Source organism: Cyclopterus lumpus, chromosome 11 (assembly GCF_009769545.1).
Source record: "Cyclopterus lumpus isolate fCycLum1 chromosome 11, fCycLum1.pri, whole genome shotgun sequence".
NCBI lineage: Eukaryota > Metazoa > Chordata > Actinopteri > Perciformes > Cyclopteridae > Cyclopterus > Cyclopterus lumpus.
This window is the reverse complement of record NC_046976.1, coordinates 9,859,833-9,871,965: the sequence shown is the minus strand read 5'-3', so window position 1 is coordinate 9,871,965 and position 12,133 is coordinate 9,859,833. Positions and strand designations below refer to the sequence as shown.

The 12,133-nt window shown below is 40.7% G+C and overlaps 1 protein-coding gene across 3 annotated transcripts in view; it reads right to left on the bottom strand.

The window, feature by feature from the left end:
* ripor2 (RHO family interacting cell polarization regulator 2) overlaps positions 1-11,412 on the bottom strand; it is a 49,189-nt gene extending 37,777 nt beyond the window's left edge. Inside the window, exon 1 of one of the 3 annotated variants that reach the window (XM_034544824.1) lies at positions 10,933-11,412. In XM_034544824.1, the coding sequence (XP_034400715.1) occupies positions 10,933-11,011 (79 nt within the window). In that variant the 5' untranslated portion in view covers positions 11,012-11,412. Of the gene's footprint in view, positions 1-3,182; positions 3,343-10,932 lie in introns of those variants that run through there. The other 2 variants (XM_034544825.1, XM_034544828.1) reach the window with 2 other exon arrangements.
* Between the last annotated feature and the right edge of the window lie 721 nt (positions 11,413-12,133).

Sequence of the window (12,133 nt, the reverse complement as noted above, 5' to 3'; positions counted from 1 at the left end):
CTTGAATCAAATTTGAAGTATGGTCTGTCTCTTTCTCTTTGTCTGTCTGAAGATCCTCAGACTGACGAGCGTCCAGTCTGCTGTGTGCAGTGTATTTGATGTAAACCTTTTTCGAACATAAATTATATATATTTTTCATAATTGGTGGAAATAAATGCTTGTGCCAATCACTGTTATTGGTGTGACAAGCGAATACACAGATTGCAGGCTGTTGAGGACCTTTAAATCAGCTGTAAGTGAGTTTAAACTGCATGACCGGGAACTCAGATCCCCATATTCGAAAATATGAAGGCCATGATCTCTCTGCTCTGCACACACATACAGTGCATTGTAGTCTGTGTAGTATTTTTCTCTCTCCCTTTGCACACTAGTCCAGCCTGCAGGATGAATTCACGCCTGATCAGATTCAACCAGCTGTCACCTTATGAACTGTCTGAAACATTTCTCTTTGCCCTTGTACCTAGCAGAAGGGCCATTTTGGGAGGGAGAGTGCTGATCCCATCTCAGCAATGTGGGTTTAAACTTAGACCGTTCATGTTCACTTGGACGTTAAACTAGACTTTTGCAGAGGTACAGTAGGACCTCCCTCTTTCTGCAGCGTTTTACCAGTGCATGAAATAAGTTATATTTGTCCTCGTAACTGTATTGAAAGGTTGTGAAAATGAAGGTATGATTATCTGTGATTACACAGCTTAACAACAGGGGCTTCAAAAAAAAAATTACCTCCCCAATCTGTTCGTTTCAAGTGGGTTTACAAGGATTGCTTGTCCCTGGACAAATTGAATTACATGAAAGGGAACCGTGAAAAACACAAACGTCTCCATCTTTATGAGGTGCAAAAAGCTTGAAACTCACAGGTGCTGTTATTTGAGAGCTGCGAGAAAACACATTTCTGTGGGGCAACTTGATTATATGTAGAGTGACTTGTCTTGAGGTGCTCCTGCTGGCATAATTGCCCTCCATAAGTGGATATGCTGTTCCGCTGAGTCCATACAAATCCAATTCAGCTTGCCCTTCCAGGAAGCAGAGGGAGCAGAAAATGGCTTGTCCCTTTTAATCCATCAGTTTGGTATTAGTAAAGGAAGGGATTTCATAATGACTCGTTATGATTAATCTTAAAAGGGAAAGTTCACAGAACTTTCACCTCTGTTCCATCTTTTTAATGTGAGTACAGATTTGGCAAGAAAAGCTTTGTGGTTTAAATTTTGAGGGAACTTATATTTGTTGACAAAGTGCCAAAAGGAGGATACTGATAACCTTTTAAAAAAAACAGCAACGAGAAAGCTTTCCTCAAAGGGTTGTTAGTTTGGATCAGTAAGAAAAGCTGACTTAAGGAGACAAATTATGCTCATTACCTGTATTTTGGGTTTCTACTAGAATGTATTTATATGCTTTAATGTGAAAAAAAAACTAATTTGTTCTCATAGTCTCTGTTTGAATATACCTTATTGAAGTATGGTCTGTCTCTTTCTCTTCGTCTGTCTGAAGATCCTCACCCCCCCCCCCTGTCTGAAACTCAGTGTTTCAACTGAACTGCGTTGATAGGCAACAGCTTAGATCCATGTTTTCTTCCCGTTAGCCGATTCACAGACCTTACAACCATTAAACTGGGAAACATCTAGAATGTATTTAAGAATATATTTGAAACTGTGAAGCGGTCTATATATTGTATAGTTGTGACTTAAAAACTACAAAATTCCTGGTGGCTCGTTTAAAGGCTCAGTTTCTGAACACGGTCTGTGTGTATTTCTCCATGGATTGAGCGTTTAGATAGTTTCACAGTATTTACATAGTGCATGAAAATCTCAGTTTTTACAATATCGTGCCTTTAAACCCACTTATTTTATTTTATCTATTTCTCGGACACAATCATTCCCTTGAGGCTCCTCTGGTTGCCTGGCAACCTTATATGGATGACAAGACTACAGGATGTCACAAGTCAAACAATCCTGCATACAACCACTCGTAAAACCACAATATGTTGTATTTACACTTGAATTAATTAATTAATTTAACCAGAATGTCTCATTGAGATACAATATCTCTTCTGTCAAGATGGGCTGCAAGTAATATATACATCTATTAACTTCCTCATAGTTCCTAAAGCTAAAGAAGTATGCAGCAGTTCTGCTTTCAGTGAGCTTTCCCACCTCACGGCCAAATTAATTCAGTCCACCAAACTGACCTCATATAGTCCTTTTCTGTCCCAGTTTCTCTCTAACTCCGATTGGTCCAAAGTGAAATGTTCTTTGGGGACTCATACTTTAAATGTAATGAAAAACATGTAAAACCACACCAACATCCTACATTCCTCTGCACACTTTACTATGAAATGCTGTGTAGAACACATTAAAGGAACTCTGTATGGTTTCCATAAGCCCCTCAGCTGGCGCTAACACACGCACACGCACACATACATTTGCACACACACCCAGACACACCCCTCTCTCTTCCTCCAAGACTCTCAGCTGCTGAACAGCTCTGCCTGTAATTAAGGCTGTCATCAACAGCCCCTGACTAGCGGCTATATTTACTGCCAGCGTGCACAAACACGCTCCCTGCATGCACAAAGAGAAAACCATACACACTCACACATGCACACAGATACATAACCAGATATTTATAGTAGTTGCCAATCAAAAGCACAGCAACAGGTAATTTAGCATTGGGCTAAGCGGCTCTAATCCTTTCAAGAATTTTCTCAGCAAGCAGAAATGCTCAAATATAGTGTCAGCAACAAAGTAACAGTGTATTTTTATTAACTCAAGATTATAACTTTAATGTCAGCTAATTTAATTGTCAAGCTTTAATTATGATGTAAAGTAAAGGTATTTTTAAAGTCACATAGAATCTAAACAATTTGTGTTTGATGTTCTGTATTATTGTTAAAGAAACATTTCTCCAAAACATTGTGGATAAAACAATACATTGCACTTAAAACATACTTTAAAATCTAGAATACATATTTTTGCTTTATCGAAACGCTCTGTCGCTATATAGTTAACAAAAACTATGGATTATTGTGTACAAACAGTATGTATCCAAGTATGTGTGTCCATTCATAATAAACCCATTCATACACAGAAGGTATGAATTCAATTCAATTCAGTTTATTTTGTATAGCCCAATATCACAAATTAGCTTTACAATTTGTACACATCCCTGAATGAAGCCCCACTGACCTCCTAGCAGAGACGTTCCTTTCCTTCCATACCAGCTACAACTGCCGCATGTAGCACCGCATGGAAACAACCAATCTAACACTCCAAGCTCTAACACCAATTCTTTGCTGTGTTATTCAGTTAAGCATTTGTCCTTTAAATATTATATTGATCTTACTGCGGTTCCTTGTCCTTTTCTCTAAACATTTCCTTTGTCTCTGTCTGACAAATTCAAACCACTTAACCAGGATGAGTCAGAGAGGCCACATGACTGGAGGGCAGGACGGTCAAGGCAAAGGGATGTGCAGGCACAGCTGACGGAGTGAGAGTGCGTGGCATAAAATGCCTGAGGAAAATGCGGCCTCCTCTCCGGTTACAAGCTCTGTGTAGGTTGAGTCATTGTTGGACTTCCCGATTTGTAAATGCCAAACTTGAATCTAAATTGTGACATTGTCAACTCAGCGTTGGGTTCTGTTTACTGCAGAGATATAGAAACATGCAGCATCCTGTCTGTGTGTGTGCAGTTCTGGTTACACAGGTGTATCTGCTGCATTGCTTCTGAAATTATAAATCTACAGCTTCGATATGTCTGGGTGCAAATGCAAATGCATCCAATATGGGATGCAATATTTATAATTATTTCATTCTGAACAGGTCTTTCTCTCTGACTACTTACATATTTTGAAGTTGAAGTGCCTTAGAAAAAATGAGACATGGATCAAATGTCTATAGGTAAAAAAGGTAAATAAGGTTGTTCATTATTAGCTGCATGCAGCTTTTAAGTCTCCTTAAAGTCTTTTTTTCTGTTTTTCAGGGGTGCAAACTTCTCTGATCGCCTCTGTTTTTAGCCGGCAAATGATTTCAGCAATAATGCTTTGATAAACACATTGTGCTACTTTCCGAACAATATACTCGACAGACAAAGTTAGTAACCAGCAGTTGAAGAAAGAGCAGGATTTTTTTCTCAGGAGTTGGTGGGGACCATAAGAGAGATAAAAGGAGTGAAGTGGTCAGCAACGCAACAATAAATGAATACTAAAGTTGTGCCTTATACTGCATGTGTGTCTATCCCTTTTTTATATAAGCATCTTACCGTGAGGTGTATGTCAAACAAAAGGTACACTGGCAGAGAGACAAGTCTAACCATCAATTAGGAAATTTCACAATTTACAAAAAATAAAAATACACTTGTGATCAGCTGCCCAATAAGGAACAGAACTTGATCTCCCCACTTTCACCAGGTTACCCCTCTGTTAAGAGACATGGGTGGTCTGTTACATTTCATGTTTTTAACAGGATTACCTCATTGTGAAAAAGGTTCCAAACCAAGTGTAAACCCTGCACGCCCAGCGTTGCCCATAGCACAGATTGTCATAGTAACCACATGGGATCTGCAAAGGAAAGGTTAGCGGTACAGTCAAAATGCCATCTTAGATTTAAGCCACATGTAAACATCTGTGACAAAGACAAGGTTACACTTATGGAGACAAAGAAAGGAAGATTTCGACTCTTGCATCATCTGGTTTACTGAATTGTTGCACCATGCAAATTCACCTTCAGTCCCAAAATGCAAAGAACATTTCCACTCTTTAAGCCGTCCTTATTATTCTTTCTCTCCTCTGTCAGTGAAAACTGCAGAAAATAAAAATAATTTGAGTGTCTTGGCAAAAGTAGGTCAGTGGAGCCAACTGTCAGAAGCAGGAAGAGGGCGATGCGGAGTGGTAATATTCCAGCTCCAGTATAGGTCCCCTCAGGTCAGAGCTATTACCAACACTGAGTGGCTACTGATGCACGGACTACTGTTGTGTTCTTCAGTGTGTTGTATTGCTGTGGGCAGACACGACATCTATGGCCAGACAGTGGAAGTCTATGTGTGGGTGGACAGTCAGTGCATGTTGAGGATGGAAGATAATGAGTGTGTGTGTGTGTGTGTGCAAGGCTGCAGAGGAGCGGGCCGGTCAATGTGTGTGTGCATGCGTGTTTTATAGTAAGTAGGGTATGTACAAGATCAAGTCAGTTTTAGATCATTCTCCAACCTCCAGCAGTGACCCCTTGGGCTCTAACGCAGCCTCTCCTGTCCTCCATTTCTTCTGCAGACCAGATATGCACTTAGACCAAATCAAATTATGACCCATTAAATATGACAAAATGTTCACACAAAGCAATGAATATTGATTTAATTATTTCCTCGTCAGACTGCAAATCTCCAGGACTGAACCACTGCTCTGCTACCTGGAGAGTGCATTACGGCTGCATGGCATTTTAAATTGTAGCTAATATAGTCTGCATATTATCAAACTGTTCAGAAATGTAAGGGTTTGCTTCTGAAAAGCTTCGATAGAAAGATATTGTATACTGCTAAATCCAAAACAAATCCAAATTTGATCTTGAAGTGTTAAGTAGAGTAAAGATGAAACAAAAAAACTAAATTAAACACTTTAAAGTCAAGCAAGTCACTTTAAGTATTTCACATGGAATGACCTTAATGATAGAATAGCATAATTTCCTTTTTAATTTTGTGACAAAACTAACAGACCTCAGACAATTTTGATTGGTCACCGTATTCCAAGGAGTGAAAAAACGTGGTCTGTGGTCCTTGCATTGAAAGACATTGCGGAGCTGTTATCCAGCCCCTCTGGGCACAAGACATCAACTGATGTTGGCATATTATTTGGAAATGCCAAATATTTGCAAGCCAAATATTGAGACTGGGCGAGTATCAGTTGTGTCCGTAGGCATCAGAGAGGCTATAAGGAATAAGTTTACAGATCTAGAATTTGTATGTAGAAATTCAGATGACTAACGTAAACTGCATGATTTAGTCATTTCCCCTAATATTAATGGCATAGCATTTCATTTGAAGTTTAGTGTGTATTTTTTTGTGAAATGTTTAAAATCTTCTCAGTTTATGTTAATAAACAGCATTATCAAATACTTTCAAGATGCAACCAATAACTTTACTACCAGCTTGTTCATTGTTTTCTAAATCTAAAATCTCTGCTCGCTGTGATCCGGAGCCTCGGTGGGCACCATGTGGGCTCAGAGGAGGATACGGTTTCCCGGTTTGCCTCACAGGGCAAGTACAGACAAGACACAGGGAGAAATGGATTTGTGAAATTTGACCTGCAGCCTTCTCCATGCGCCCTGTATATCATGCTAATGTCTCGTGTGAGTGTGTGTGGTGGTGGTGGGGGGGGGGGGGGGGGGGGGGGGGGGGCGGTGTCCTCTGTTTCACCCTCTGGGCAAGAGTAGAAAGCCTGCACTGTAGAAGTGAGATTGATTTCATGTCATCAGCATGATAACATAATGATATCTCCTCAAAGAGCATATTTGAAGGTAGGATACAGTTACAATATGCCTCCATTAAATTGAATACAGATGTGATTATGTGCCTGTAATGTACACACTTTTGGCTTTCATAGACAATCAATGTAATTGTATCTTATTTCTTTAGAATAAGCATTTTATCTTAAGATGCATAGAGTCAGTTAGTCAGTTGAATGTCGGTGAGGGCTAACTGTTGATGATACTTTGATATCAATTTAACTCAACTAAAAGTGAGAATGTCAGTTCCCTTGCTTTAATCAGCAGTTCAAATAAAACAGGTTGGTCACCAAGCAGCATGTGGTACCGGTAGTAATTTAGAAATAGCTCCACAAGTATCATACATTTTTCATGAAAGACATTTTCAAAAATTGCGGACCCTCTTTTTAAAAATAACAAACCATCGCAACCCAATTCACACTTGGCCTGGCCTGTGAGTCGTGATACGAGCTACGTGGTGTGTAAATAAACATTCCTGGACATTTTTACAGCCAACTCTAGATTGCCTTTTATCATCTTGAATAGGTAAACCAGCTGGTTTGACGAGATATATGTTTGATAAATCACAACTTTGTTTTATGTGCACAATTATCAGAACAACAAGAACATTCAAGCTCATGTGGCTCAAAGTTTAATGCTAATGCAGAAATATATATGTTGAATAAAAGACTACGGAAGAAATTCTGCTAATTCATTTGGCGACACAAATCAAATCTCCTGTGACCCACCTGGGGGTCCCGACCCAGTCTTTGGGAATTTTTTGGTTAATGTGTGTGGCTCAATTTAAGCCTATACCTTTTCTTTGTATTTTTTTTCTCTTTTTCCTGGATTACCGGAGGAATGCTGACCTATCACTTGTTCCAAGAAAAGCTCCTTAAAACTTTTGAGGAAATGAGAAATTTGGTGTTTTGGACATTCCCCCTTTAAAATAGAGCTGCATGTTGTGTCATGCCTTTACTGCAGTATTTGTTCCCTCTTTAAATCGCAGGTGTCGTTCAGGTGAGCCATTAAAGAGAAGCCCATTGGCAAAATCTGAACAAAGGCTTAAAGAGTACGGGTGAAAACACAACATCAAAACTTTAACTCCTTTCAGGTTACACCCCTCCCCTTAGGATTTATTTAATTTATTATCTAAACTACATCATGGTAGCTAGTTTTTCTCAAAATCTGTGGAGAGACATTGGCTGAATGTAAAACTCTCATGAGGTCTGAGTGATTGACATGTCATTGTGCCAGAAAAGGTTTAAAAAACCAGATTAAAACAAACAAAAACAAAAGCTGTTAAGCCTAGCAATTAGTGGTTTTGCCATGTAGTTAGTCAGCGGAGGAGTGGAGACGCATCCTATTGCACAAGAACCAGGAACCAGGAACAATACAACATTCCTGTATCAGAGCGGATAAACTCTTCACTAAATCACACTAGTATTAAATGACAGGGATTTAGTTCAGTTTAACACACATATACACATGCCAAGTAGCTACATGTAAAGTCAAGTCTGGCATGTCCTGTGTGGTTCATGAGCGTAAATGTAATTCAGGGTGCTTTTTCAAGCTTTCTGACACAAGTCTACATAGACAACAAACACCATTCCAACCATCGATCTGATACTCAACTTTATTTTTACTGCCATTAAAGCCGTACTGCTGCGGCTTTCCTTTCCTTCGAGACAAACTATTCTTGTGCACTTTGCTTGCGCTGTTTGGCACTCTGCTGCCAGCCACATCAGTGGAGGAGCAGAACAAAATCAGGCCCTTTGAATAACTCATAAGGAGGAAGAAGGAGTTAAAGAGGCCATTGTGTTTATTTTGGTCTCAATAAAGCTGCTGTATACTTTAACTGATATATTTTTTTTCATTTTGTGTAGTAAAGTGTGATTAGAAGGAAAGAAAGCAGAGTTGTGTTTGTGCTAACGTGAATGTAAAACCACTTAATAGCTCTGCCTGTAGTTTATGTGAGATCTGAATGGAGTCCTTCAAGCCAGGAGTTGGTGCAGAGGTGATTTTGCGGGGCAGCTGGGAGTTCATCATACAGCAAGAGACCTTTGCATGTTAGCCGCTTTTTCAACAGAAAATCTTTCTTTTATTTGGTATTCTTGGTGAACAGCCCCTTTAATTCAGACATAAATCCCCCTACCTACTATTTACTGGCTGCCTTAGTGGACTCAGACTCCTGTGGTACAAAATGTGCACCACTAATTAGAGGGTACTCTCCAGTCAACATGTCTTGAACAATCTGTCAACTCTGAGTCCCTTTTAATGTTACTGGACATAGTTATGAAGTGTAGTTTATGAAGGGTTTTCAAACTCAAAATTGCTTAAAAGTAATGAAGTATACAAGCCATTACTGAGAAACATATGCTTGGATAACTGCATACTCATTGCACATGACTCCTACAACAGGTCTGGACACTTTGTGTTTGTACCCAAAAGAAAATGTCAAAGTACAAGAACATTGGTGAACACAACAAGTTCTCCTAAATTACTGTTACAGGCTGCTCAAGAACACATCTGTTCATTTAAATTTTTACATTTACATTTCATTTAGCAATCATGTTACATTGATACACCGTATTGTCCAATACTTTGGAAGTATAACTAAATACCTGCAAAACTAATGACATTCCTTTCAGCCCCAGTTGCACTTTAGACCACGCAAACAAGCTAAATAAAATAAGACCGTCAACATGGTTAACATTATACCAGCTAAACCAACATGTAGCATCGTCATCGTGAGAATATTAGCAAGCAGAGCGGTTAAGTTGCATGCTGTAGATCCTTAATAGCAACACACTTTGGCTGCAGAGATATGCAACAATTGGAGACAAAAATATTCATACATTTATGAATTTCCTGCCTGTATTTCCCAGTTCAGACCCCTATGTTGGGAACAAAGTCACACAAGACGTGCAAAATCCCACATCCCAATCTTCAAGCGAAGTTCATTCAACACTGAATTCTATTTTTGTTGGGAAAAAATCTCAAAGATTTGCAAATCCACTGCTAATGATTTACAAGGAAAATAGGCCAGTGGGTAACACATTTGCATTCGGCATCAATGAGAATGAAACTTGAATATTCAACACAAAACACACAGTGACATTTCCATTACTAACTCAAAGAGCTAATTAGAACATAAAATATAAGTGATCCATATTCTGCAACCTTCAGCTGTGTCTGAATAAACATGCTGATGCCTGCTGGCCAGCCTCTACATGAATCTGTGCGTTGTGATTGGATGGTTGGCTGCAGAGAGTCAGCTGGCTGCGTACCTCCTGGCTGTGTTGTTCAAAGGGAACGTCACATTACCATCGGTGTATTTCAGTCAGAAGTGGGTCAGTGGGGGCATTAACATACTTTACACACCAAATGATGCAATACGTGGGAATATCCTTCTGAATGTCCTCCTGCTCACTCTCCATTCATCATCAGTGGAGCTGCAGCAGAGCACTTTGAGCTTGTATAGAGCTTAAATATCTCTTCAAATCTATAAATATACTAGTGTCAATGTGTACAGTACAAGCAGTTGGTGAGCAATTAAACATCTCAGTTCATTTTCACCGAGCATGTTTGTGTGTTGAGAAATTGGCTTAAAATTTGTTTAATCGGCCATTTAGCAACCGATGTGTGTGTGTCAGTGGGTTCTCTTTTAAACGCAAAAAGCATTATACTTTATGATACACAGAGTGACATTATAAGTGCCGAGTACTGATATATGAAGCATCATTATGCAATACGCTTTAGCCACAGCGCTGGTCAGAGATCATTTTCTAATTGTTTCATAAACATTGAGCAGTCGTCAACTTGACAGCATTTTCTCCTTTTTTCTCTCCCTCTGAACGAGCATCAGTCAGATCCAGCAGTAACTCTGCTGCTCATCACTCTCCCATGATACAACTGAATGTAGGTTATCATTACAGCTGGTTTTGACATGAAAACCCCCCCACTGTGGTGCATAATGCTTGCTTAAAAACATCTGCCTGTTATACAAGAACACCCACACTGCAAAGGGCATGGCTGCTCTCGGCTTTCTAAAAAGGGTGAAAGTGGGAAAAATCAATAAACAAACTCTGCACAGAACTCAAAAACAGAAAGCATGAAGCTCTCATAAGTCAAAGATTCATTACATTGATTAATTATAACAATTATGTAACTACTGGTTGGCATACTGACACAATTTTCATTTTTGGTGCTAACCTTTTAGCACCAGTGCATATCGGAGCCTACTTAACCGTGCAGAAAACCAGCCCACCTGCACAGCTGAAGAGGTCCCTCTGGGCCACACTCTAACCATCACTTTTGCCCTCGTCTTAAACCTGATCACAACCACGAGACACAAAGCAACCCGTCTGACCTCACTGTGATCCTCAAGCTGCCGTTTCAGCCCCGCAGCCCACCTGTAAGCCCACGCCTGCTTTCACACTTTACAACTGACCCTTTGCAAGCTTACCGTCCTGGAAGAAGACGTCCTCCGCTTCATCGCGCATCACCTCATCCAGGTCATCCTCCGCAATGTCGGCCATAGCCATCACTATTCCTCGTCTTCTTCTGGTCCTCTCCCCCTCGTCTCCCTCGGCTGACTAATCGGAGCTTCAGAAGGAGTGACTGGGCTGTAAAATTGAATCAATGCCGGCTCGGCCTCTTCGCTTCAGGCGACAGTCCGATCACCAGTGGGCTTCTCGCTCAGGCAGCAGAGAACTGGGACTGAGCGGAGATTCAGCTCTCTGCTCGATTGTGTGTGTGTGTGTGTGTGTGTGAGAGAGAGTGTTTAAGTGTCAGGTGAAGTGTGTGTGTGTCTGTGTGTGTGTGTGGGTGGAGGACTCCAAGCGACCTTCACTAAGTTTCAGCAACAGTGCTGATTTCATAATATCCTGTTCAAAACTGAAGTGAGAGTGCGCTGTTTGGAGAGCACTTGTATGAGTGAGTGTGCGCATGTGTGTGTGTGTGTGGGAGTGGGAGGGTCAGTGGCGTGTGCATGTGTGTGTCCATATGCACAGTACAACGCTCTACAGTGAGTCAGTTGGAGAGGCTGGTGATTACCAGGAATAATTAGATGATGTATTTTGAGCCAGCAAAGACACGAAAAGGGTGTGAAAGTGTGTGTCCGTTTGTACGTGACACGGCGTATGAGATGTGACTCTACTTGTCATTCCTTCACAGCTCACTAGGAATCATGGGACCACACTGATTGCTCTCTATTTTTTCACTTGGCCCACATAGAGGGGGCCTCAGCAGAGCTGATAACGTCTGCTGTCGCCGGAAGTCTCCAAGGTGCAGCTCAGGATGCAACACACACACATGCACACACACACACACACACGCACACGCACACACACACACACACACACACACACACACACACACACACACACACACACACACACACACACCCCTCTGCTGGGAGGAGGCTCCGTCTCTACCTCTTTTATAATCACAGTTTGTACATTTGGGACTTTGGCATTGATAATGACATTTGAGTCACAGAACTACAGTCGGTATCTGTGCAATACAATAATATGAGCCACGTTTTTAACAACTCTGCAGGTAGTTTGACGCCACACGTGCTGCTGTTTTCTAGAATCAAAGGATCCTCCAACCAGCTGCTGGAATGATAAATATTCCACCCGCTGCACAATGGAGTGGCTCCGTAA